The 25,296-nt window shown below is 45.6% G+C and overlaps 1 protein-coding gene and 1 long non-coding RNA gene across 6 annotated transcripts in view; one reads left to right on the forward strand and one right to left on the reverse strand.

Moving 5' to 3' along the window:
- The window catches only part of ZNF423 (zinc finger protein 423), a 213,494-nt gene that overhangs the window by 96,347 nt on the left and 91,851 nt on the right, over positions 1 to 25,296 (forward strand). For 2 of the 4 annotated variants that reach the window (XM_035543590.2, XM_050713242.1), the window contains exon 4: positions 20,196 to 23,419. In XM_035543590.2, coding sequence (XP_035399483.1) covers positions 20,196 to 23,419 — 3,224 coding nt within the window. Of the gene's footprint in view, positions 1 to 18,344; positions 18,488 to 19,745; positions 19,836 to 20,195; positions 23,420 to 25,296 lie in introns of those variants that run through there. The other 2 variants (XM_035543591.2, XM_050713243.1) reach the window with 2 other exon arrangements.
- Positions 13,228 to 21,307, reverse strand: LOC118246464 (uncharacterized). Of its 2 annotated transcripts, XR_007708755.1 has the most exons (3): positions 21,158 to 21,307; positions 16,499 to 16,648; positions 13,228 to 15,152 (listed from the first exon to the last, which is right to left on the reverse strand). It is a non-coding gene; the product is annotated as an uncharacterized LOC118246464 (long non-coding RNA). The 2 variants fall into 2 exon arrangements; XR_004778161.2 differs by lacking the exon at positions 13,228 to 15,152 and having other exon boundaries at positions 16,439 to 16,648.

Consider the following 25,296-nt stretch of genomic DNA (forward strand, 5'->3'; position numbering starts at 1 on the left):
TTGATTAAAAAAGATCAACTTCCACCAGACGTGTTTGTTGCCTTGGTCAGGTGACAGAGGTGATGATCCTGTCTCCCACCTTTCCCTTCCCTTGCTGGAAGTTGGAAAATAGTTACAGATATTGTTTTGAATGCTGTTTTGCTTGCAGAGTGTCCGGCAAACGTTTCACTTCAAAACATTCAACTTCTCCCTGTGTGGGCAGAGAAGGAGCTCAACACACTTGGGTGCTCATTGGTCACTAAGGAGGCCGAGCACACTGTTCACAAAGTCTGGACTTCTGCTTTGATGTGAAGAGTTGAATTAGTCCTTTTGTTGATGGAGGGCACTTTTTGTGAAAGAGGAAGCATGGACAAAGTGCTGCTCGCAGCGATACAGCAGAGATGCATGAGAAATCATGGATAGCCTTTAATTAATCTCAGCAGCTTCATGGGCACCTTGCAACAGGATTTTAGGCTGGGTTTGGTACAAGGATGCAGGGCGATGTATTGACAGAGACATCACAAGGCCTCACGTGTGAACGTGCGGTTCCTTTTGATGGGACCACTGACACTTTGGCTTCTCCAAATGTCTTGAATGTGCTTTTTCCTGTTGCGCATCCTGGCACAGCCTTACAGAAGAGCAGGTCTTCTTCACCAGACCATCGGAAACGCCTGAGATCCCTGGATGCTCAGCAGCACCACAGACACTGGTTGTCTCGTCTCATTCAACTGCTGAAGCAATCCCTGTGGCCAGGTTTTGAAAGCGTCTTCTCTGCGACATCCTCAGGCATGCCACGAGCCAGGTGTGAAGAGCACTGTTTAGTGAAGGCACTGTTTTCAGCTTGCTAGTTTCTTCCATCGCATCTTCAGAAAGCTCGACTGTTGTGTGGGAGAGGATGCGAGCCGCGGCAGTGGCATGTGCCTCACACTGCCGTGTGATTTGCAGAGGTGCTTGAGAGATGCCTGAAGGGTGTTCGTGTTCATGTTGCCATTTTCAGTAATCAAGCTTTATTGATTGTTCCAAGAAATCAAAGTTCTTTTATAGGAAAAAATATGGAGGTTTATCTTTCACTGATGGATTTTTGATTTTTAAAAGATGCAGCAACTTAGAAGCCTCCTTGCTTTTTGGCCCCCAGTGTTTCAGCACACATGGAAACCTGCTTTTGAATCTGTCTGTGTAGTGTTTCATGTTGCACATTTGCTGATGTTCTGTTTTTCTTTCTAAGCTATCTTTGGAACAACTTGCTTCTCCCTCTGCCATGGCAAAGCCCACCCATCTGCATCACCCCTCGGCAGAGGCGAGCTGGGATAATAGTGTGCAGGTAGCAGTGACCCTGCGAGCACTGTGATGGCAGCCAGAGCCTCCAGTTTGAGAGATCAACAGCATTTACTCGTGCTGTTAGCAAGTCCTTGGATTTCACATTACCAGTAGAAACGTTTTTAATGGAATACATACTCTTAGGCAAGCAATAAATTCAGGCCCACAAAGGCATAGGTACAGATTTAGGCATTGTTTTTTCATTTTTATTTTGGGGAGGCTTTTGCATTCAGCTGCCCTGTGGTGGGTTAACCTTGGCCAGCTGCCAGCTGCCCACCCAGCCGCTCCTTCACTCCCCCTCCTCAACAGGACAAGGAGAGAAAATAAGACGGAAAAGCTCACAGGTCACGATAAAGACAGGGACATTGCTTACCAACTACTGTCACGGGCAAAACAGACTTGGCTTGGCGAAAATTAAACTCACTTTCCCCAAGTACTGCAGGAGGGATGGGAAGGGGGGGTTATGGTCAGTCCCTAACAGTTCCCCTCTGCTGCTTCTTCCTCCTCACACTCTTCCTCTGCTCACCGCGGTCCGTCCCCGGGCTGCGGGGCAGCCTCTGCTCCGGTGCCTGGAGCACCTCCTTCCCGCTTCTCCTCTGGCCTGGCAGCTCGCAGGGCTGTTTAGCCCACCTTTATCCCCTCGCTCTCCCTGCCGGGCAACACTTTACCCCTTTAGAAGCAGATTTCCACTGAGGCACCACCAGCTTGGCTGGTGGGTCCGGTGGTGGGCCTGGTGTGGGGCCAGCTGTGTCCTGCACGGGGCAGCCCCTGACCTCTCCTCGCAGGGCCCCCTGCAGCCCCCCGCGTACGCTCAGTGCGTGCACTCATTTCCATCGTGCTCTCTGCCTGCAGCCCGGGCAGCCTGACCCCTGGCCTCCCAGCAGATGTCTCCAACTTGTCTTGCCTGCTGTCAGGGTAAGGAGGCAGTGGGCTCTCACCCGAATGTTGATCTGAGCCTGGCTCGTGGAGGCCCCCTTTGATGTTTTATTTTGGCTTCTCGCCATGGGGTCCGATTTTTAAAGCGTTGGGGTAACGATCAGATTATTATTATTATTCCTGCCTCAGAATTTGCTCTTCTGTACGCGTTATGTTTCCTGCATCCTTGCTGGGTAGCTAGTTAGCAAAATGTCCCTGAGAAGGACGTGCCACCAGATGCAAGATATGTTTCTGCGATGCTGGGAGGAATTACACGCGGCTTGCAGAAAGCTGCCTGACTCTTCCTATGTTGATGTCACAAACTGTGGCTTGCTCTTCACTGCTTTCCTAATTTAGCCACCCCAGAGCACTATCTGGAAATCAGTACAATGCACTTGGTGGTTCAAAGCAAGCCTTGCTTGCGTTTGTTCTGGATACCCGTTTTTTTTTTTAAATTATTTTATTTTATTTTAGCATGACAGAGCGTGGTACTCTGTAAAACTCAGTCTAGAATCAAAAAACCTGCCTGGAGTTTTCTGTGTACTTAGGTAGGAGATTCAGCATTATCAATCGTTCTAAGTATTTGTGCATAACTCTCCGGAATAAGTACCAGTCAGATTTATGGACTGTTCCATTTATTAATCTGGGTAAAAAGAAGGAAAAAAAAATCTGGTCCATTGAACTTCCTATCTTTTGGCAGATCAGGAAGACAAAAAAAACATACTGAACACTTGCCTGGAATAGAAATCTTCAAATATTATCATTTGATGTAGAAATAAGCTGGCAAAGCAACAAAGGTTGCCTGTATTAAACGTTCGTAGTGTTTTACTGCTAGATACATTCGCTAACTCTGATGTCAAAAAAAAAAGACTTTGCACAAAAGCTGGTTTTTATTCATTTTGTGACACTCTTCCTAATGCTACCCAAACCAGCATGTGTTGGTCTAATGGCCCTTCTGTATTTCCATTTTTATATCTCTGTAGCTGTTTGGAATTTGGAAATTCTCAATTACCCTGTGTACTGTAACATTTTGAAACTGTGCTTGAGTGTAAATGCCTTTGGATGCCCCTGTTTGGTTTAAACGGCAGCAGCACTGAATATAAAATAGAATATATTAGCAGTTTGCTGACTTAAAGGATGGCATTCGTTGCGATGCAGAAAGAGTTAATCCCAGACTTTTAGCTCTGAGCTTAGTTTATTGAGCTTCTGGATACACGTGTTAATTTTCTCAGATGAGGGATAATGGATGTCACTTGAGAAAACAATACTGATTTGGGTTCTTTCATAGTTTGTGGGTTTATGTCCCACATGGTATAGAAGCAGGCTCTGGGAGATTGCCTGAAATATGCCTGGCCTCTCAGCTGCACTAAAAATAATTCCTGCTTCCCGTATTTCTAGAAGTAATTCTGCGATGCTGCAAACCTTATCAGGTCCTTCTTTAGGAAAAGGATTTCACTTCAGCTTTCAAATAGCAATGAACAAAATGGTCTTTAGGGGTGACCATCGTATTTATAAAACACTCCTTTATAAGAATGTGCTTCAGATTTTTTTTTGTTTTGTTTCCTTTCACCGCTTTTGTGAAGTGTTCTTGGTTGGGTGACCTTCCTTCTTTGAGAGCAGCAGTTCACATTGGATTTTGGCAAAACGAGTTTGATAGCCCTTGCTTTGCTAAGCACTAGCACCTAGATGACAGTAATTCACCCTCTAATACCCCCAGAAAACCTATTTATGCAGAACTTGACATGATTTGCAGTCTCCGTAAAGGAAGAACACAGGACTTAAGCAGTGCCTAGAATTAATTTTTTGACCTCCATTTCAGTTATGGGCTGAAGTATTAGGCTCTTCAGACAAGTAAGCTGTTCTCGCTCGAACCTGGCGCTTAGCACCTTCTAGCAGAGTCGCACTGTCAATTCTGTGCCATTCATGCGTCTCCCTCATAATGTGAAGGGGGAAAAATTGCAAGGGAAATTGCTGCCCAGCATTGGAGAGTTTAAGGCTGCCAGTAAAATTGATCTTAGTAGCGATAATAGTCCAATTTAAGCCAACACAATCACAACCCTTTTATTAATATTGGCTTACCATCATCCATTTTAACTGTAGCATGGTGCCAGTGAATGCCAACAAGCATTCTGAGGGCAGAGGACTTGTTGGAGCTTTGTGAATTTGTGATCAGCAACACATATCGGATCAGAGGCTTTATTTTATTTATCTGTTTCCAGAGACAGGCAACTAATAGTTCTTAGAGAGGGTGTTTTTTTTTCTTTCTTTGTTGTTGTTGTTTTTAAACACCTATTTTAGGGAAATGAGTGAATGCAAAATTTTGTTTCCATAAATTCAGAAAACATCTGCATTAATATGGTATATCGTAAGGATCATTAATGTTCAGAGTGTATTATCAGGTGTTCTCTAATGCACTTTTGATGAGCTTTAATGATGCTTGCTGTAGTGTTTTTTCATCTTTTCTCTCCCTCCCCCTTTTTTTTTCTGCTTGATTGTAATAATGACTTAACCCAGGTGGTAGACTCTATCCAGAAAGTGCCCAAGGGAAATATTATTCCCTAGTACCAGCAAACATCACAGATACTCATTGAGTTCACTATGGCAGTTTCCCCAAGAGACAAGATCTTGGCTCACCCCCTGGGTGTCTGGACCTGCCCGCATTTACAGTCTGATAATTTGAGTTTGGGAGAGGATGGGGAAATGGCAGGAAGTAGCAAGATGAAAAATGTGCATGGAGGGGAAGGAGAGAAGGCAGTAATGCATGGTAAGTTCTAAAATTACTAGGAATTGGTAGAGAATAACTCGTCACAGAACAGGATCCCAGAAGGTGATGGGATTATTTAGAGATGATTAGTAAGAAGCATGATGCAGTTCAAAATGGCAAGGCTGGTAAACGCAAGGAAGGAGAGTTCTGTCTTTAGATGTCTTGGATTAGAGGTTGGTAGTGAATCATGCTAGCAAACGCTTTTAGCTTTTCGTTTTTGGAAATAACTGGTATTTGTCCTCAGTTCTTGTCTTTTATAGCTCTCTTAAACCTCCCTATCAGTCAGGAAACTTATTTCAAAAGACACAGTTTCAAGGTCCTTTTTATGGCACCCAAAGAACCAAATGCAAAGAAAAGCAGGCAGGCGTCACAGAGCTACTTCAGTGTCACGGAGAAGAGCCACCGTGTAAAAGTGCAAAAGTGAAAACAGAGGCAGTGGCGAAAGAAAAATATTACAAATGCCTTCAGCTGAGCAAGTTCTTTGTAGCACCGGGTTTGGAGTGTCAGGTATTGCTCACTGCGCACCAGGCAGATCTACGGGCAGAGGCCCGTGTCTGCGCCACAAGCGAGAGTAAATCAGGTCAGTTGGTTAAAAGATGGTCTCCTAAGTTTACCCAAGCTTGCAAGCACATGGGTAGAAGGGGGTTCTTTGTTTTCTTATTTTTTCCAAATCTCCACTTCATTGTCCATGAAAGAATTTAAAAGTAAAGTACCCGGGAAGCAAATTATGCTGTTAGGTTGCTTTTGGCTACACTACATCGAAAGCTGTACTTTGCACATGTAATCTGTAACAGCAAATGCTGTATAAAGCAAAAGGGGTCCTGTTGTTGCACACGATGTTTTCCATTCTCTGTACAAAAGCTTGTTTGAATCGTTTTGTGCCCTCCCCTTCTCTGTGCCCTTTCATAGGCAGCAGCTGGGCGCGTGGCACAAGCGGCCCGTTTGCTCAGGGGCTCTGGTGCCCTTCGAGGTGGCTTCCACTCACTGAAAGCTCGCTGCGGTGTCTCCTCATCCACCCTCCTCTGCCCCTTTTCTGCTGGAGCAGCGTCATGATACTCTGCCTGGATGGGGCAGGGCTGGGAGGACGCAGTGCAAGTCTTCTAAAACGGAGATGAAAACCTAAGTGATATCTGGCCTGAAACTGGCTTATATTTCTCTTGGAAAAGGGAGGCTTTTTCTTGGTCTTTTCCTTCTGGGAGCAGTTTCCCTTCCCAGTGAATGCGTTCTGTGTCAGCTCGGTTACAATATTCAGAAAGTCTCGTGAGATGACCGCTCTCGGCCCGTCGGCGTCCGGCAGCCCTGTGCCCCGGCAGCAGGCAGCGCGAGGTCCGGAGCCAGCGGGAGGCACCGCGGCTCTGCCCGCGGGTCACAGCCACGGCGGCCCGCGTGGGCTTCATCATGGCAGCTTCTGAGGTGCCTGGCCCCTGCACGCTTACCTCGATTAAATTTCTGCTCTTGTCAGCCCACTAAACCTCCCAAAGCGATTTGTTCTCCCCAGAGAATCAAGGGAGAGGCGGTGGAAAGGTAAAGAGGGAGAGCAGGAAAAGCAAGAAGGGCTGGAGGGGGGAGAGAGGGAACCAAAAATGAGTAAAACAGAGCAGCTCGATCCGATAGCCAAGTATTACATTATAGAATCCCAGCTTGGATATAAACAAAATGTTTCCTTAGAGCAGAATCGCATCCAAAAGTTAGAGAAATTGTTTTCCAGAGCTGAAACACATGCTCTGGCCTGCCTCGGGAGCGGGAGAAGGCTTCTCGTCCCTTCCTTCCAGCCCATGAATGCAGCGGGACAGCTCCCAGGGGCTCTCTGTGCATCCCGGGGAGATTTCTGGGGAGATTTCTGTGCCTGGAGCAGGCAGACCTCTTCTCCTGCATCTCGGGCTCCTGCAGGAACCGTGCCTTTTGCTGCTGCCACCTCTCTGCTCGGTGGCCCTAGGCTCAGCTGCCTGCCGCCATCCATCCGACTCCAGGGGCTGATTTCCTTCTTGCTGCTGCAGCGCTGGGTTGACTTTTGTGCGTGGTAAGGGCCCTGGTTTAGCGTGAGCTAGCAATATTGCCAGCCAGCCTCAACTGCAGGGGCCTGGCAGGCTGGTGGTACGGCTCGTGTGGCACCGGGTGGCAGTGACCGCTCCACGGGGCTGCCTTTGAAAGGGACAGGGACAGGGACAGGCAAGGCTCCTCTTGTGAAGAGCTTCAGATCAACGGGGCTGCTGGTTTCGAAGAGCCTGCTGTCTCTTAAAATATCAGTCAGCTAAATGAAAAACATTTCCTAATGAAACAAACAAACAACAACCAAAAAAAACCCATGCCAAAAGAGCATGGATGTTGTCACCAAAGTTAATAAAAGTGAGGAAATTAATACTTATAGTTGACCTCCAATGCCTAGGCACAGTGGGGTGTAGCAAGGAAGTAGTTAGAAAGGCACCATGGTGAGCCTTAGCCGTGAATTACCTTATTTTTATTAACTTTCTGACAACCTCGGTGAATTTCCTTTCTTTTTATGAAGTGATTAAAAAAGCTAATCAGATCATGTAATTAAAATACATAATTACACAATCTCACAGTTTTTCATAATTACTGTACATGGTAAATATTGTTACCTGCTCACACTTTGCACAAAAATTCAGACAGGAATCTGTTAGGGGCTGTCTGCTTTCCCGTGGCTGCAATGGAAGCTTCTCTAATGACATTAGAAAGATAATAATATGGTTTAAGATGGAAAATAGAGCGAAACTATAAACCATTGGCTCGGTTGACTTTTTTAATGCTTTTGTACAAATCGGGCAGCTGGCCCACATGATATATTTCTGGGCATTGATAATGGCTCCTCTTTTAGTGCCCACACCTCTGCTTCCTCTTTTGGTAGGCCCCCCTGCTGGAAAATGGATGTTTTGGTACAGAGCAACACAGAGAGGAAAAAATCCTATCAGGTTCAGTATCTTCAGTCCAACCAAAGAACTGATGGAGTCACTCTTAGCTTGAGTACAGTGACTTCAGGGTAGACACAATGTTGTAAGCTTCCTGCTGTCGTGGTTATTGTCATAGTAAGTCTAAAGACAGAAGGTATGGTAATCCTAGAAAATGGAAAAAACCTTTTGGTTTGGTTTTTAAAGTCTTATATATCTTTCAGAATCAGCTCTCAGTTATCCAGGACCCTGACCTCTAAAGTAGATTATTTCAAGTCATGTAGTTACTGCATTATGTTAATCGAACATTTACTACTCAGAAGATTAATTTTATACTGGGATGCTCCACGACTGAGGTGGAGTTTCTGGTTTTTGGCAGGAGACAGACACTGCACTCCTATCTTAAACACAGAAAGATAACAAAGTTTAGATGGGGAGCCAGGGCTGGTACTCGCATAGTTCTTGGTGCTCATACTTCTGTGTTTCAAAGTGAGTGTAAAATAGAAAGAATAGAATTCAGTGTCGCAAGTATTTATTCCAGCTAAAGGTGTGAGTTTTCAGTATTTATAGGTATTTAGGATGGTAGGGTTTGTGCAAGTGGAGCTAGTCTGAGCTTTAAAACTCCTCCCATTGGTTATGAAACCAATAGTTTTCTATTTTCCAGAAACATTTAAATTCCCTACTCAGTTACATCCAGCTTATTGGCATTTCTTCTCTTCAGCAGTCAGCGTGTATTATACACCTTGAAGTCACTATTTTGACTCTTTAGGACAGTAGAGATGGGACACAATTTCTTCCGCATATGAGACATCCCACACTGGAGATCTAGGGGCTGGTACCAAACCTTTTCGCATCTGGGGAAAAAATCACCACCACCAAGTTGTTACTTGACTCGGGGAGTGGTGGTGTTCCAGCTATCAATCGTCTGGAGAGCATTTCTTGAACACACCTGGTTCTGGAGGTGCCCGTGTCTCTAACAAACCTCAGATACCTGATTTCTCTGAAATGAGAGGTTTTATGATTTTGTTCTTTCGTGCTTTGCTGTTACTGCTTTGGTTTGTAACTCCGCTGGGCCACTGTCCCACCCAAATGCCCACCTCCAGCTGCCACCCGCTTCTTATTTTAGTGAACTCCTCTACAGACAGCTGAATGCTTCCTGTACCTGCAATACCAAGGTGCACCTTTTTAAGGTAATTCACCGTCTCTCCCCACTGCTGTCTCATTCCTTTTATTAGCATCCCCAGATATTCGTTGTAAGTATAACCATTCTGCATTGTGTGGGTAGAGTTAGGGAGGAAGGTATTGAACAAAACTTTTCCCTTTATTCCCTTTAACTCTGTGATATCAGTGCCGATGTCTGCGTGAGAGTGCTCTCAGGTGGAAGGAGTGCTGTTTGGGAGGGATGGTGGGGAAAGAGGTGTTTATTTGCAAGTGCCAAATGTTTGCTGGCCCTCCTTCTCTTCAGGGATAAATAGAGATGATTCAGTGCCCACTCCAACCTTAATTTTAATCCCATTTAAACAAATAATTGTGCCCTACACCTTCCTTCATTACAAATTCACTCTCTGTGTCTATGGCCAAGGCACGGAGACAGTCACTAACTAGAATAAATTGAGCAATCCACATTTACAGGAAGGAGAGAAAAAAATAGCAGCACACGCAATCAGAAGGAAATCTGCATTACCAGGTGAAGTAGGGATATCTGAGTACAGACAATCAGCCCCTAAAGCCACATCAAGCAGTTCGGGAGGAAGACACCATGGCTGTTGGGAAACCAAGGAAAGCGCCATCCCGTTGTGGGATGTGCTTTGGGCTGACGTGGGCAATGCTCCTGCAGCACGGGGGGAGGTGTCTGCTGGCTCTGTGCACCTCTTGGCAGGAGCGTGGCAGGGCACAGGGGCTGTCGACCCCTGCCTGCACTCCTCCTGCCTGCACTGATCCTGCGGGAGGGTTTCTCTGGAGCTCTTGTCTTTTGGTTAACGCCCTCAGAAGCCCCTAAAGAACTTAGACAGAGTTGAAAGCTCTCCGCAGGCTCACAGTGCAGGAGATGGGGCATGGTGTGGGCGGCAGTCGGGGCCTGGTGCCTGCAGCAGAGGGTTCCTGGCATGCCGTCACCCCGCGGTGCTGTAGCACAGGCACCACTTGGCGTAGCCCTGCAGCCCACGCAGGCGCTTGGCGAGGCTCCGCGCTGGGAGCTGGCCGGGTTGGCCACAGGAGCCCTCCTTGGGCTGCACCAACGCGGGCATGAGCCTTGGGAAGAAAACCTCTGCTGAAAATCTCAGAGCTGTCTCACGATGTCATTGGGCCCTTCAGCCATCAGGGCAGAGACCTGTTGGAGGAAGGCAGCAGCTCTCGGCGCACGGCTTTGTGCTGTGGCGCAGGGTGGGTCAGCAGATCGCAGGCACTGGGTCACGGCCGGCTCAACCTGAAAGGCCTCTTGCGTGGCACGTTTGTTGCAGGGGAGCACGGATGTGCCAGGAAAGATGGTTACCGGCTGGCCAACGCTTTTGTTTGCTTGCTTGTTCTAAAAGCTGTTTCTTATTTAAAATGCTGCTTGCTGCTAGTGAAAAAGAAGTCGTGTTACCATGCAGCGTGGAACACGCGTCTCTCCCTGGCAAGCCACACGGTTTGGCTTTCATCTTGCATAGCCCAAAATCTATAGCTGTTTCCTTTTTAAACCTTTCAGTTATTTCTATCGGGTATTGATAGGCGGAGAACTTCCTTTCTGGCCTCAGTGCCATTCCCCTCAGGCCTTTCACAAACACCAAATAGATTCATCACCGACGTTTAACTAAATGATACTCAGGAACGTGCTTAGTATTCAACAGGGTGCTTTTACATTTGCAGGTCTTCTTTTTTAATTTTAAATGAAATATTTAAAAAAACTTGTTCGGTATAGCAAGCCCAGAGTCTTAACTAATAGTGCTTTGCCGTAGCACTCCCCGAGGAGCAGGAAGTTTGCCTAGCTGGAGCAAACCCCATCTCCAGGCTGGGGTGGGACAGTGCCTTAGCTGCAGGCATACCCGCGGGGGTCTCTGAGGCACGGGAGCCCCCTCGGATCTGGCCGGGTGAAGGCCCGGAGGAGCTGCGCGGACCAGACCTGCGTAAATAACTACTGCTGCTTGTCAGCCTGCGAGCTGGAGGCTCGCAAATGCCTCTTCATTTCCATTCACCGCGTCTGCATGAAATCCTGACTGTGAATTCATAAAGGGGACGGGGAATGTGTGCGCCTTTCTGAAAACACCTCCGTGTAGATCTGGCTAGGTTTAATGTTTGTCACCTGGATTTTCGGAAGGGTTAGGCAGCCGCCGTTGGTGGTGATTTCAATGGGGTCGATGTGAATACACAACACGTTTGGAAATCAGACCAATAATGCATATGCGTAACTATAAAGCAGGTTACTTGATACTGCCTGTCCCATGTAATTTGTTGATTTTCCTTCCCCAGTTCTTTGAAGGCAGTACAAAATCTGGATGTTGTTGTTTTTTACTGTTTGTTTATTGCTGAGTAATTTCAGCCAACATGTGTTTTTCAGCATTAGGCCTATTCATCGTCAACGTCAACCTATTAAGTTTGTAAGTGCGTCACAGTTTTCCCACCTAGATCAAAATGAGAGCCTGGAACAGCCTACTCTTTCTGACTTAACAAGCTGGTTTTATTTTCCCCTGCAACTTGCTCTAATAATACGACCAGCTTTAAATTCCTCAGGCCGGAAAGCTTGGCAGTAAAGTCCTGTGCAGAGCTGAAATTTAAAACAGGAGGTTTTTCTCAGGTTGGGAACACGGCAATTGGTATAGCTTCTACTGAGCACTGATGGAAAATACCCATTTAGGAGCAAAAATTTGTTCTTGGGAAAGAATTTTCTTACGTTAAAGGCAGGGATGCCAGGAGGTCAGGTCACTGTGTAGCATCCAGTTGAAGGTCTCGTCACCGAAAACCATCCTAGCAAGGCAGTCACTTTTGGTGACCCCACCTAGAAGATGCAGAGCAGTTGTGGTGTCTGGTCCCAGTTTTCTCCCTCCTTAGTGGTTCTTTCGGCTTGCAGTTGATACGTGGCCAAGAAGTTGGAACAGAGCTCTGCAGAAGTGGAAACACCGCTCTGGTATTGCCTGCCAGCACAGTAGTAGACATGCATTTGTCCTAGCAGTAACAGCAGCTTATCTGAGAGGGCTTGGCAGCACTCTCTTTGTCCTAGTTTGCCACTGCCCCAGTTTTAAAGGCTCTTGCTCCTCCAGTCTGCTGCCCACACCATCAAAATGAGCTCTGACTCGCTTCTGCCCAAGCTGAATATCCTGTGGAAAGCGTTGCCTGCCCTTGTCAGCTTCCAGGTTCCCTGCTCACCGCACAGAATCTGACCCTGAAATGAATTTCATGAATGAGCCTAATGGATTGTAATTGATGACTTAATCTTCACTTGAAAGTACAATTCAGAGACATGAAAATGAGCACAGTAAAGCATTAAATTAAATCACTCCGGTTTGGTCAGTTCGTGGAGAAAAAGTCTGTCTCTTCTTAATTTTGGTTTCAGTGTTCATTGAGCTTCTCCAGGCTAGACTGTTTTTCTGATGCTCAGCCAAGGTGTGAACTGAGGGACAGATCCTGAGGCTGGCAGACCCCACGTGCTGCGGGTACTCAGCTGAGCAGCCTGAGAGCAGGTGCCTGCTGCATTCAGGAGCAGCCTGATTGAATGTCAGGGAGGGAATTGGAAGTCTCGCTTCATCCCACCAGAAGAGCTCTTCTGCTGGCCGTGTCTCCACGAGTGGCTCTGAGTCTCGATACCAGGGTTTGTGCTGTCCGGTAAGCACCCTGTTACTGCTTACAGCAACAAAACTGGAGGAAGGCAGCGCCTCTTCACTTATAACTGAGAAAAGGACTTCCCTCGTGTGTATGCCAGAGAGCTTTGTGGAGGGTGATGCTCTTCCACCGCCCCGGGCTGGATCCCCAAGCTCTGCGGAGGGCCCGGTGCTCCCCGCGTGCTGCGGCAGCGAGGGCAGGAGCTGCGAACCAGCCACCGCGGCTGTTCAAAAGACAGCCTGCGTCCGGGGGTTTAGATACAAAAATGAAGCAGGCGAAGCCCTTAACCGCTGTGTCTTGTCTCTTCGTTTTGTGTAATCTAGTGTTGAAATCATGATAGATGTCGGCATCAAGTAGCAAGAAGTGCAGAATATAATTGTGTGACTGTAGGGCCAATAGAGTCATCTGAAGTTTGTGCTCTGGCTAAGAAAATATGGAGATATAGTACTAACAATTAGCCTAAGTATTGCCATTTATTATAATTAATTTTATAAGTAATTATTGTGAGTAATAATTATTCTATTTGGTTTGTTTTCCTAAGGGCTTTGTCATTCCTTGTGTTTGGAAGCTGTGCGCGTCGTAGCCCAACCTCTGATTTTATAGTGTTCTCTGTGTGACTGTTGCATCCACGACGCGTGCACGTGACCCCAATACAGTTTGGTTCGTTTACATCCGTCTTACAATAAGCCTTCTTGCTAAATGCTCTGTAGGTATCAAAGCTGGCAAGGATGGCACAGGACCCTCTAGGAAGCAGGGTAAGCACAAGCAGCAAGCTATTAAGATCTTCTTCTTAATTCATTGATGGTTCTGCCGGTATCATCCTCTAATCTCGCTTAAAAAAGACAGAATGTGTATTTGAGCATTTCTGAAGAGCAAATGGCTAAGCAAAATCTAAGTCTAATCCTAACATTTCTGGAGAAATAGGGTGAGTTATTATTGATTCACAGAGCACGACAAAACATCACTGCATGAATTAGCAAACAGCTGTTTCTAATTTGAGTTTAGAACTGTACACAGAGGAACTTGTTTTAGTGTTCACTCCTTTCATTTATAATGAATTTTAATCACCGCTACAGGTGAGAAAAATGTAGAAACAAGCTTGTATCTTGTGGAAGAAACAAAGGAGAGACAGATGCTAACAGATTTACAGTCTGTGATAAAAGGAATGTTTTGGTACACTTTACATGTAATTAGAGTGCAGCTGTTTTCAGTCCCAAGTCCATGATGCACAGCAGAATATAGTATCTGCTGCTTTTCCAAAGGGAGTAAAGAAAAACAGTGATTCAACCCTGAAAGCATTTTGTTTATTCCTAGATCTAACATAAAACTTTCTCCTCCACCCCTTATTATGCCATTTATCGAGGTGAGAAATAACTTATTCAGTGATATATTAATTTTTTGTTACCTCTAAAATACAGACTGTTTGATGTAAGAACAACAATGTTAAAAGTAACTTTCTGGTTTTATCATGTGTGTTAAATTAAGTCTCATCCTATCGATGGCCATTATTGAGTCTTGACATCCTTGCTAATGGCAGACCAGGGCTCCGGATGGGTAACGCTGACTTAACAAGTTTCTGTGTATCAGCTAAGCTTCAATAGACATTTTTCTGTGTTCTTTTAACTTACAGCATAAAAAAAGACCAATTAAATGCATCTTTGATCACAAAAGAAAGGTTTAAACAAAGACGACTAGGTTTAAACTGGCTATGTGTAACAGTTTATCTGCAGCAGACATCCCGGCAAATTTCATGTTTGAAATTCTGCACGACATCGTGTGCTGATTTGGTATTCTAAATACCAAGTTGCTCTATTCATGAGAAGAAAAAATAGATTATATGTATTTTCCATTGAGCCAGACGTCCTCCTTTCTGTTTTAAAAACCTTGCTTAAAAAAGGCAGTGCAAAGCTGAGAAGTTGGAGAAAGAGTCAGTAACTGCTGGTTCTTTGGTGCACCACAAATGCCTGCTGCATAAGCATGTCAGTAGGTATCGCTGCATTCTGCTTGTAATCATGAGAGAACTGCCGGCGGTGCCCCTTGTATTAGCACCTCCTAGGCTTTTTTATCCCAAGTCAGTTTCACTTTCAGCATTATATATACATATAAATATATATATATATATATAAATACAACAATGCCTTGAAATAAGACAAGTATCAAGAATGCTTTGTGAAGAAGCCGATGTTCCTGAGTTGCATAGGGAGCTCTTCGGGGCAGCCTGAGCTTCTAGTGCCTCTCTTATGCCTAAGTGAGGATGTGCTGACCAGTTCTGGGGCTAGTTACGTGATATTTTTGTAGGGATAATTCTAAGCTGTAGAAGCCCTTTTCTGTTGTGTAGCAAAGCGCGTTGGAGTACTCCTGCACGCCGGGTTTCAGACACAGCCGACTGGTTGCGGCGCTGCTCCGACGGGTGCGGTGTCAGCACGAAATGCCATCACTGACCCAAGAGCTGGTGATTCATAGTCCACCATTGCCTTCTGTGACAAAGAGCAAAAGCATTCGGTGAAGCCAATCTGTGCATAAAAATTGGGATTGGAATATTAGTGCAATTTTTTAATATTTACTTTGTTATCTCTGTGCAAGAAATGTACAGGAAAATGGGGCTAAACACTCCAAAAAAAAAAAGAAGTAAAAAGCTGTTACAGTGCACTGAAAACATTGAAACTTAAAACATTTGGTATGTAAACTTGATTTGCATTATTTCACACCAGCACTGCAGTGTAAATGAACAGCGTATGCTGTGTGAGGTTCTTACCATAATCCATTGTAATGATCTATCCTCGGCGTTAATGCATAGTGGAACAATTCAAATTTTGCTGTAACCACTAGTGAAGATTTCTGTCATTTTCTCTCAATCTTTGTGTTGTATTCTCATAGATAAGCATCCGTGATAATAATAATTATTGAAATTGGTAGCATTTCTATCAGGCCTTCTGTCTGAGGATGTCTTGGGGTTTCACAGCTATGCAGAAGTAAGCCCTACAATTTGCCCTTGAGCAGCAGATGGCTTTTCCCTACCACGGACGTGAGGAACTGAGACACAGACAGTTTGTGAGCATGTCTCATGATACCAAGCTTGTTTTCGAAAGGAGCTTACTTTTTTTGGGGTGCCAGAACTCCACCGACTTTCAATTGTCTAACGCAATGTGAGTGTTTTGAGCGTTTTAACTTAGGTGTCATGAAGAGGCTCTGAAAGAACCGGGAATCTGAACTTAAATCAAACAGCAATCTTTTTCTCAGGAATTGATTTTTGGGGTTTGTTTTTGTTAATGCAACTATCGCTTTGGTGTACTAGCTCTGTGCTAGAGGAACAAACCTGGAAGAATAGGAGCACCTCCCAAAGCTGCCCTCTGTGGCTTCTTGTCCTCTCAGGAGGGGAGTCTCTGAAGTTGTCTCCTAGGCCAAATACTGGGTATTTAGCTGCTGCCTGGGCAGGTTTTGTGGCCTCTTCTGAGCCCCGCAGTGCTCAGCTCGTGCTCCTGTCTGCCCCGAAACCAGCTGGATGGAGCTGGCCTCCCGTTCCACGGGGGAAGCCCTGCCAGAGAGCAACCCAAGCCCTCCAGGCTTGGGGAGACAGCGTGGGGAGCAGGAAGTTTGATCACACCTTTCGTAAAGCAAAGGTTAGGCACGGGTGAGCTGCCAGATCCCACTCTGTCTTCCTCCTAAATCCTGCCAGGGTGGATGTCTCATAGCCAACATTGAATATTTCACCTTCAAATGCACGCAGTGAGCGAAGGGAGAAGTATTTGCAGGGACTAAGAAATTGTATTGCATTTGTTTTATTTCTGTTAGCAAAATAACTTTGAAATAATAAATATATCACCATCGGTGTATGCTGAGGAGACAGAGCTGCTTGCTTCTGGCGATCTGTGATGTGCTACATGTCTCTGTCCTAAAAAAGACATGTTTTTTTAAGACTTGATTTTATTTCTTTTAGCTTCATGTGTATATTTCTGAACTTGGCTCGTGTCATCTGGAAGATAAACAGAGAATGAAGTATGATTTATACTGCAGTTTGGCCAAATTGCTCTTATTAGAAGGCAAAATACATTTATTGAATGCACTGAGACTGGAATTAGCTCCTCAGTGATGATGATAAATGCTTGCAGTCCCATAAACGTGCTGAACATTAAGTTGCTAAATTACTGTACCACTTGGAGATTGATTATCAACTTTGGCCCTTTAAGCTTCATGACCCACACATACATCCTGAAAACCACTGACATCCTGAAGCTTCCTCAATGCTATTTTTTTCCTAATTAAACTTTTTATTGAATTTTCTTCTCCTTTTAATACTTGTTTTGATTCTCTTATGCGCAACTGACAAAAGCCTTGCACCAGCCATGTGATTCTCTATTTTAGAACAGTCCCACTTTGCAGGATTAGCCATTTTTAATGACTTTAATCTCCTTTTTGAAAGTGATTTTTCTCATTCTGCTACATTCCTTTGATTGCATTAATGTAGAATTATTATTCTAACCATCATTGCCAGACATGTCACACTACATCTAATATATATCTTCCCAGTGAAATATTGCTCTGGTAAAACACCTTAGAATTTCCTTCTCAGTTCATTATAGGTCTTTTCTTCAAGTTAAAATGGCAAGTTAAAATTAACAGGGCTATTTTTCATTCAATAAAGAGATTAATGATAATGACTCTTTACTAATTTCTTCAGTTTTAGGCATTTTGTAATTTAGCATCTTGTTTGTGAGAAAGTCAAGGTAGGTTGTTCCTGGGGCTTAAAGCTTCCCAATTCTTTTTAACCTGTCAAAGAATGAGCAAACAGTGCAAGAAAAAGAAGTTAAACATGAAATCGGTGAAAGGTCTCAATCAGGCTAACAGAAGGAGACAATCTTTGCTCTCAGCTGTCTGTGTAAACGCTTCCCTTTCTAACACAAACTCCGCTTTTCAGCCAGAGCAATGTTAATTGTTGTGAATCCAGCTTACAGTAGTGCAGCAACGTCTTTGTGCATCGCTCCCAGAATCATATCAGCCTTTGGTTTTGGTTTTTGAACAGCCCCAAATGTTTGAAGAGCAGCAGCAGGAGGGGGACTGTTGTTCTTTGACTGCTAGAATGCATTTTGAGGTAGATTGGCTCATTTCAGAGGAGAAAGAGAACTTCTACAACATTTGTTTGATTTTGCCAACTTAGTGGCTGGCACAAGTGCGTCTAAAGTAACGCAGCTGAAGGAGCTGGCCCAGCCTGTGTTACCTGAGTTTGGCCCCTGGCACCTTCAGCGTAAGGCTGAACCCTGAAGCTTTATTCACCGAAACTGTTTTCAGTGCTCTGAGCTCTCCTCCGGTGCAGTCGTTCCTCTGCGGACCAGTGCCCACAATAGATGCGAGCAGCCTGGTTGCAAAAGGGAGGATGTATAAAATGCATTTATTTTTCTAATCGTTTCTGCAAAGCGGTCATTTTTTAGTATTCAAATCTCAGCCAGCAAGGCAGAGTAGTAAATAACACAACGGCCGTGTGCTCTCCTTCCCCCTGTTGTTGTTTTTCTCCTCTTTTCCCCAGCAGAGCCAGCCGCGGCGGCAGCACGCGCAACATGTGCTGCCCTAGTTCGGGCCCAGCATCCCCCTCGTGCTCCCTTTTGTCTCCTTGCCCCTGGGGGAGCCCAGCTGGCGAGAGCAGGGAATTAGCCAGCCCCGAGCTACCGGCACCTCCCCGGGGCCCCTAATCCAGGCACTGGCAGCCGGCTGCCTCCCTCCCTCCTTCCCTGCCCGCGACGGACAGGGCCGTGGCCGCGGGTCCGTGGGGACGGGGCCCGGAGGCGGCTGCTGGCGGCGGGGAAGGGGCCGGGGGCAGGTGGGGGCCGGGGGCTCCTCGGGGGCCGAGCGGTGCTGCGGTGGCGGGCAGGAGCACTCGGCGAGGTGGCTTTGAGCTTGGAAAGCCGGGCTTTGTTGCAGCTGCGGGGAGAGGCCGGGAGAAGGAAGGCTGGGAAAGTTGATGTGGAGATCGGTGGTTCCTGGCCGGCGCTTTAGGAGCTGGCCGAGCACGAGGAACTGGGGGGGTGTTAAAAAGTGGGTGCTCTCTCAGGGCTGGGAGGGAGCATGTTCCTCGTGGCCAGCATCGCTCTGGAGCAGGAAATTTGGCTGCGAGGGCGGCAGGGCAGGCACCCAGCACGCACGTCCCGGGAAGGAGGCCGCCCGGGGCTGGAGGCGCTGCCGGAGCCTTCAGCAGGGAGCCTGAGTCCGGGGGATGAAAAGAGAGGACAAGGGGAGCGGCGATGGAGGACCTAGCCTCTTGCCGTGGCGATGTCCCCATTAAGGCAGCTCTTCCCTGAGAGCCCCTGCGCTCCCACGTGCTGCTCTCTGAGCGGTGGCCGTGGGCTGGCAGGCGGGAGAAGCGCGCGTGTGGCAGCCTCTGCGCGCGGCTGGGGAGGCTTTTATTGGTTTGTTTTAGTAAGAGCTGAAGTAGGAGCATTAAATGTTTTATAAGGACAGCGCATCTGGAGAACTGCTTTCTTTTTTGAATCCCCAAATATATATGTGGTCAGTGCCTTCCCCCGCTTACACGGGTTTTGTTTTTGCTTCATTCCACGGATCAGTTTTGTATCAGAGCAGTAGCATTTGTGCTTCGCTCAACATCTCCACATTTATTGGGATTAGGATATTTGAACTTTCTTCTGTTTCTCGTTAACAACTCTGTTTATGAGAGCTGCCAAAACTTTATGTATTTTTCCTAAAATGAGTATTTTGCTGCTGGAGATGGTCCTGTGTTTCTTTTTGGTAATATAAAATTATAAAATATTTTCCAAAGCCTCATATTGAGCAAAGGAAATAGTCATTAAAGCAGAGGCTGAGCCATTGTTGTTTCCTCCTGAAGCTGATTGTTTTGTGATGTCTTGAGATCTCCAGTGATCATTTCTGTTTTAGTTTTTTGTTTGTTTGTTTTTAATTTGTTAGTTTGGTTTTGTACCAAGCAGGCAACGTTACCTTTCCTGTGAATGGATGTGGTAATGATGCAGGTCTCTGATTTTGTCAAGCTGCCTCACATCTGATGTTTTATTTCACATAGGTGTTTGAATCTGCTTGCTTTTGAGCAGCCTTTAATTCTATTACAGTTTTGAGACAGAACTGAAGGATTTTGTTTAATGGGGACATTAGTTAAAGTCATCTCGATGTAGCATTTAAAAAGACCCACAAAATCACAGGTGATCACTTAATACTGTAGCTTTCCAAAGCGTTTGTATTGCTTCACTGCACATTGTGTTTTGCTTTCTTTATTCATTGTTTATTGCTTTACAGAACAGTGAGCAGGTGTTAAACCTGCTAAAGAAAAATGCTTTTTATTAATACTCTATGTTTGTGTATCTGTGAATTATGTTTGCAAATATATTTTTGTCTTTCTCAAACCTCGTTTGAAATTCAAGAGATACTCTTTTTTTTTTTTTGAGTTGATTTTTTTTTTATGCTGTAGTAGCAGAAGCCCATAGTGTTGTTGAGAGCTTTGTCCTTATTTCACAGATGCACTGGGAATTGTTTTTAATCTCCTTTCTGCTTTCCCATTACAGATGGTGATGACGACCCACAACTCTCCTGGGTGGCTTCATCTCCCTCCAGCAAAGATGTTGCATCACCCACTCAGATGATAGGAGATGGGTGTGATCTCGGCATCGGGGAGGAGGAAGGGGGGACTGGCCTGCCGTATCCCTGTCAGTTTTGTGATAAGTCCTTCATTCGCCTGAGCTACCTTAAAAGGCACGAGCAGATCCACAGTGACAAACTACCTTTCAAATGCACCTACTGTAGCCGGCTTTTTAAGCACAAGAGAAGTAGGGATCGCCACATAAAGCTTCACACAGGGGATAAAAAATACCATTGCCACGAATGCGAGGCCGCGTTCTCTCGCAGCGACCACCTCAAAATTCATCTGAAAACCCACAGCTCCAGCAAACCGTTCAAGTGTACTGTGTGTAAACGTGGGTTTTCATCTACCAGCTCATTGCAGAGTCACATGCAAGCTCATAAAAAGAACAAGGAACATATGGCAAAGACTGAGAAAGAGGTGAAGAAGGATGATTTTATGTGTGATTACTGTGAAGAGACATTCAGTCAGACTGAAGATTTGGAGAAGCACGTAATGACACGCCACCCACAGCTTTCCGAGAAGGCAGATTTGCAGTGTATTCATTGCCCCGAAGTATTTTCAGATGAAAACTTGCTGCTCTCACACATTCATCAAGCCCATGCCAACAAAAAACACAAGTGCCCTATGTGCCCAGAGCAGTTTTCTTCAGTGGAGGAAGTCTATTGCCACTTGGACAGCCACAGACAACCTGACTCCAGCAATCACAGCATCAGCCCTGACCCCGTCCTGGGGAGCGTGGCGTCCATGAGCAGCGCAACGCCCGACTCCAGTGCGTCGGTGGAAAGAGGTTCCACCCCAGATTCGACCCTAAAGCCTTTGAGAGGACAGAAGAAAATCAGGTCTGTGGACAGAGAGGAAGGCCAGAATTGGTCTAAAGTTACTTACAGCTGCCCATACTGCTCGAAGCGTGACTTCAACAGCCTTGCTGTTCTGGAGATCCACCTGAAGACCATTCATGCAGATAAACCTCAGCAAAGCCACACGTGCCAGATCTGCCTTGATTCCATGCCTACGCTGTACAACTTGAATGAGCATGTGAGAAAGGTGCACAAAAACCATGCCTATCCTATGATGCAGTTCAGCAACATTTCTGCCTTTCACTGTAACTACTGCCCTGAGATGTTTGCAGATATCAACAGCTTGCAGGAACACATCCGTATTACTCACTGTGGCCCAAATGCTACCCCTCAAGATGGCAACAACGCTTTCTTCTGTAACCAGTGCTCCATGGGCTTTCTGACCGAAGCAACCTTGACTGAGCACATTCAGCAGACTCACTGCAATGTAGGAAATTCAAAATTGGATTCCCCTGTCATTCAGCCAACACAGTCTTTTATGGAAGTTTATTCATGCCCTTATTGCACAAACTCCCCCATTTTTGGCTCCATCCTGAAGCTTACAAAGCATATTAAAGAAAACCACAAGAACATTCCTCTGGCACACAATAAGAAGTCAAAAGCAGAGCAGAGTCCAGTTTCTTCTGATGTTGAAGTCTCTTCCCCTAAAAGGCAACGGCTTTCTGCTAGTGTAAACTCAGTGTCTAACGGTGAATACCCATGTAATCAGTGTGATCTAAAGTTCTCAAATTTTGAGAGTTTTCAAACCCATTTAAAGTTGCATTTGGAGTTGCTGTTGAGGAAACAGTCTTGTCCTCAGTGTAAAGAAGACTTTGATTCCCAGGAGTCTCTTCTGCAACATCTCACCGTACATTACATGACAACTTCAACTCATTATGTGTGTGAGAGCTGCGACAAACAGTTTTCTTCGGTGGATGATTTGCAGAAGCATTTGTTGGACATGCATACTTTTGTGTTGTATCACTGCACCCTTTGCCAAGAAGTTTTTGATTCCAAGGTATCTATCCAAGTGCATCTGGCAGTCAAGCACAGCAATGAAAAGAAGATGTATCGTTGCACAGCCTGTAACTGGGATTTTAGGAAGGAGGTGGATCTCCAAATCCATGTGAAGCATAGTCACCTGGGGAATCCATCAAAGTCTCACAAATGCATCTTCTGCGGTGAGACTTTTAGCACAGAGGTAGAGCTGCAGTGCCACATCACAACCCACAGCAAGAAATACAACTGCAAGTTTTGTAGCAAAGCTTTTCATGCCATCATCTTGCTTGAAAAACACCTGCGGGAGAAACATTGTGTTTTTGATGCTAGTGCTGAAAATGGGACAGCTAATGGCATGACCCCAACAAATAAGAAGACGGAAGGGGCAGATATCCAGAACATGTTGATGAAGAACCCAGATACTTCCAACAGCCATGAAGCCAGTGAGGATGATGTAGATGCTTCTGAGCCCATGTACGGCTGTGACATCTGCGGGGCTGCCTATACGATGGAGGTCCTCTTGCAGAACCATCGTTTGAGAGATCATAACATCCGGCCCGGGGAGGATGACTGTTCCAGGAAGAAAGCGGAATTCATCAAAGGCAGCCACAAGTGTAATATCTGCTCAAGGACCTTTTTCTCAGAAAACGGCCTGAGAGAGCACATGCAGACCCACCGAGGCCCAGCTAAGCACTACATGTGCCCCATCTGTGGCGAACGCTTCCCATCGCTCCTGACCCTGACCGAGCACAAGGTCACTCACAGCAAGAGTTTGGATACGGGAACGTGTCGGATCTGCAAAATGCCGCTGCAGAGTGAGGAGGAATTTATCGAACACTGCCAGATGCATCCAGACCTCAGAAACTCCCTCACCGGGTTTCGCTGCGTTGTCTGCATGCAGACGGTCACCTCTACGCTTGAGCTGAAAATTCATGGGACGTTTCACATGCAGAAATTGGCAGGAAACTCTGCAACCTCGTCGCCCAACGGCCAGGCCTTGCAAAAACTCTACAAGTGTGCATTGTGCTTGAAAGAGTTCCGAAATAAGCAGGACTTGGTAAAATTGGATGTGAACGGCCTTCCCTATGGCCTGTGTGCTGGGTGCATGACCAGGAGCACCAATGGACAGTCTTTGGGCTTGACCCCGCAGGAGGTGAATGAGAGACCGTGTGGCAGTCTGAGGTGTCCGGAGTGTAGTGTCAAATTTGAAAGTGCTGAAGACCTGGAGAGCCACATTCAGGTAGACCACCGAGACCTGACACCTGAGACTAGTGGCCAAAGGAAAGGTACCCAGACATCTCCTGTGCCCAGAGTAAGTACAGCTGAACTTTGATATGTCACAGGGATAAAATGTAGATTTTTAACACGACTGAGAACTGATTTGATGTCCTGTTTTTTTTTTTGTTTTTTGTTTTTTAACTGCCATTTTATAAAATTACTTGAACAAGAAAAACAGAAAGAAGGGTAGAGTAATGCACATAGAAAAGTAGATTTTGTTCAGTCTTACAGGCTCCTAGATTCCTAGTGGCAGAGCATTTGATTTTTTATCATAAAGCTGCCCTAGATTTACCAACAGAGAGCTGAGACGCATCCATGTGCTCATGAATGATGAGGATTGAGTTTGTTCATGTATTCTGAAGCTACTGAACTGGCAGATCTGGAAAAACTGAGGCATATCCATGAAAAAAGACCTTCTGAGTTCCCAAAGGAAAAAAATCTGATTTGTCATACTCACGGAAAGTGATGATTTCTTACCTGGGAAATAAATATCAGCAGGAAGATACAGGAACTTGTGAGGAAAACTGTACTGAATTCCCCCCCAGATTCTCACCTAAAACAAATGACTGTGCTAGAGAGGCTGTCCTTATGGATGTCTGTCTGAGTGAGTGAGGCTGTGAGGCTACTTGGATGTTTGTGTGCATACGTACATGCCTGGAGCACGTGTGTGTGATTTTAAAAGGAACTGCTTCGTGGCCCTCCTTTAGGAGAAGCAGTGTTCTTAGCAAATCTGGAAATTTCTGGCTAATAGGCAAGTTACATTTTTGAAAAGGAAGCGTGCTCTCCCTTGGAGTTCGCAGAAAGCCTGTTTTCCTATTTCTTAGCTTACAAGATGCTTGGGAGCACACAGTATCCAAGTAAGGTTTCAGAAGCCTGCTCAGGAGATTAATATCATTTGCAGTTTATAGTCTTTTAAAATTATTTGTTGATGTTTTGGTTCAAGAATGGGCCAAGTCAGTCCTTCCTCTGTCAGGAACAGATGGAATGAGAAGTAGATTTTGGAAATCTTCTCGGGAGACTAACAGCAGACACATCTGAGTATTGATATCATCTGACATTTTTAATTAAACATGATGGGGTGAGATTTTCAAAAGTATCTAAGGAAATTAGGCACCCAATTCCTAATGAATAATTCCAGCCATAGATGCCTGTTTATGTCAATCTGCTAATTAAAGCACCCACAAACACATCTTACTACATTAAAAGAACCTGTAAATGCCATTAGAATACAACATCAGAGGCTCAGGAAGTAAGAGAAGACCCTAAGTATGTCCCGAGGACACAAACTGCAATGCCTCCGGTAGCACTGTCGCCGTGTCCCCCGTGGGACTTGTTAGCTCTGGCTCGGCGCTGGGGCTGCACAGGGCGGCAGCAGGGGGCACGGCGCTGCTGGTCCTAGGCACCCGCTCGCCCCAGCACCCCCTTCCAGGCTCCTGATCAAATACCAAGGAAAGTGTTTAGTTTATTTTTTTAGTAATAGAACTGGATATTGTTCCCTCTGGGTGCGTGACTAAACCTCCCGGGGCATACACCTCATCCTGCAGAAGAATAAGAAATGGAAATATCCCTCCTTCAGTGTGATACCTTTTGAGAGTTCAGCTGGGGCTCCTACTAGGCCATTCTGCTTCCTTTTTCTCAGGTCTTTATTTCTTTCTAAATTCTTTTAAACACTTTATTCTCTTAGGTAGGACTAACTCTTCACGTGGCCATGCCTATAACCCAAAATATAGCCTTTTCTTTCCTGTCGACTATCAGAAGCAGAATACATTGCCATTTGCTGCTCTGATTTCTTGCTTTAACTCTCTCTTTTCAGTGAGAGCTTCCATACTTGTTCTCTCAGGGGAGAGTTTTAAGTTCTTCAATAAGGTAAATGCTTTGAATTTCATCCCATGAGGACAAGGTCTTAGTTCC

This window comes from Cygnus atratus, chromosome 12, assembly GCF_013377495.2.
Source record: "Cygnus atratus isolate AKBS03 ecotype Queensland, Australia chromosome 12, CAtr_DNAZoo_HiC_assembly, whole genome shotgun sequence".
NCBI lineage: Eukaryota > Metazoa > Chordata > Aves > Anseriformes > Anatidae > Cygnus > Cygnus atratus.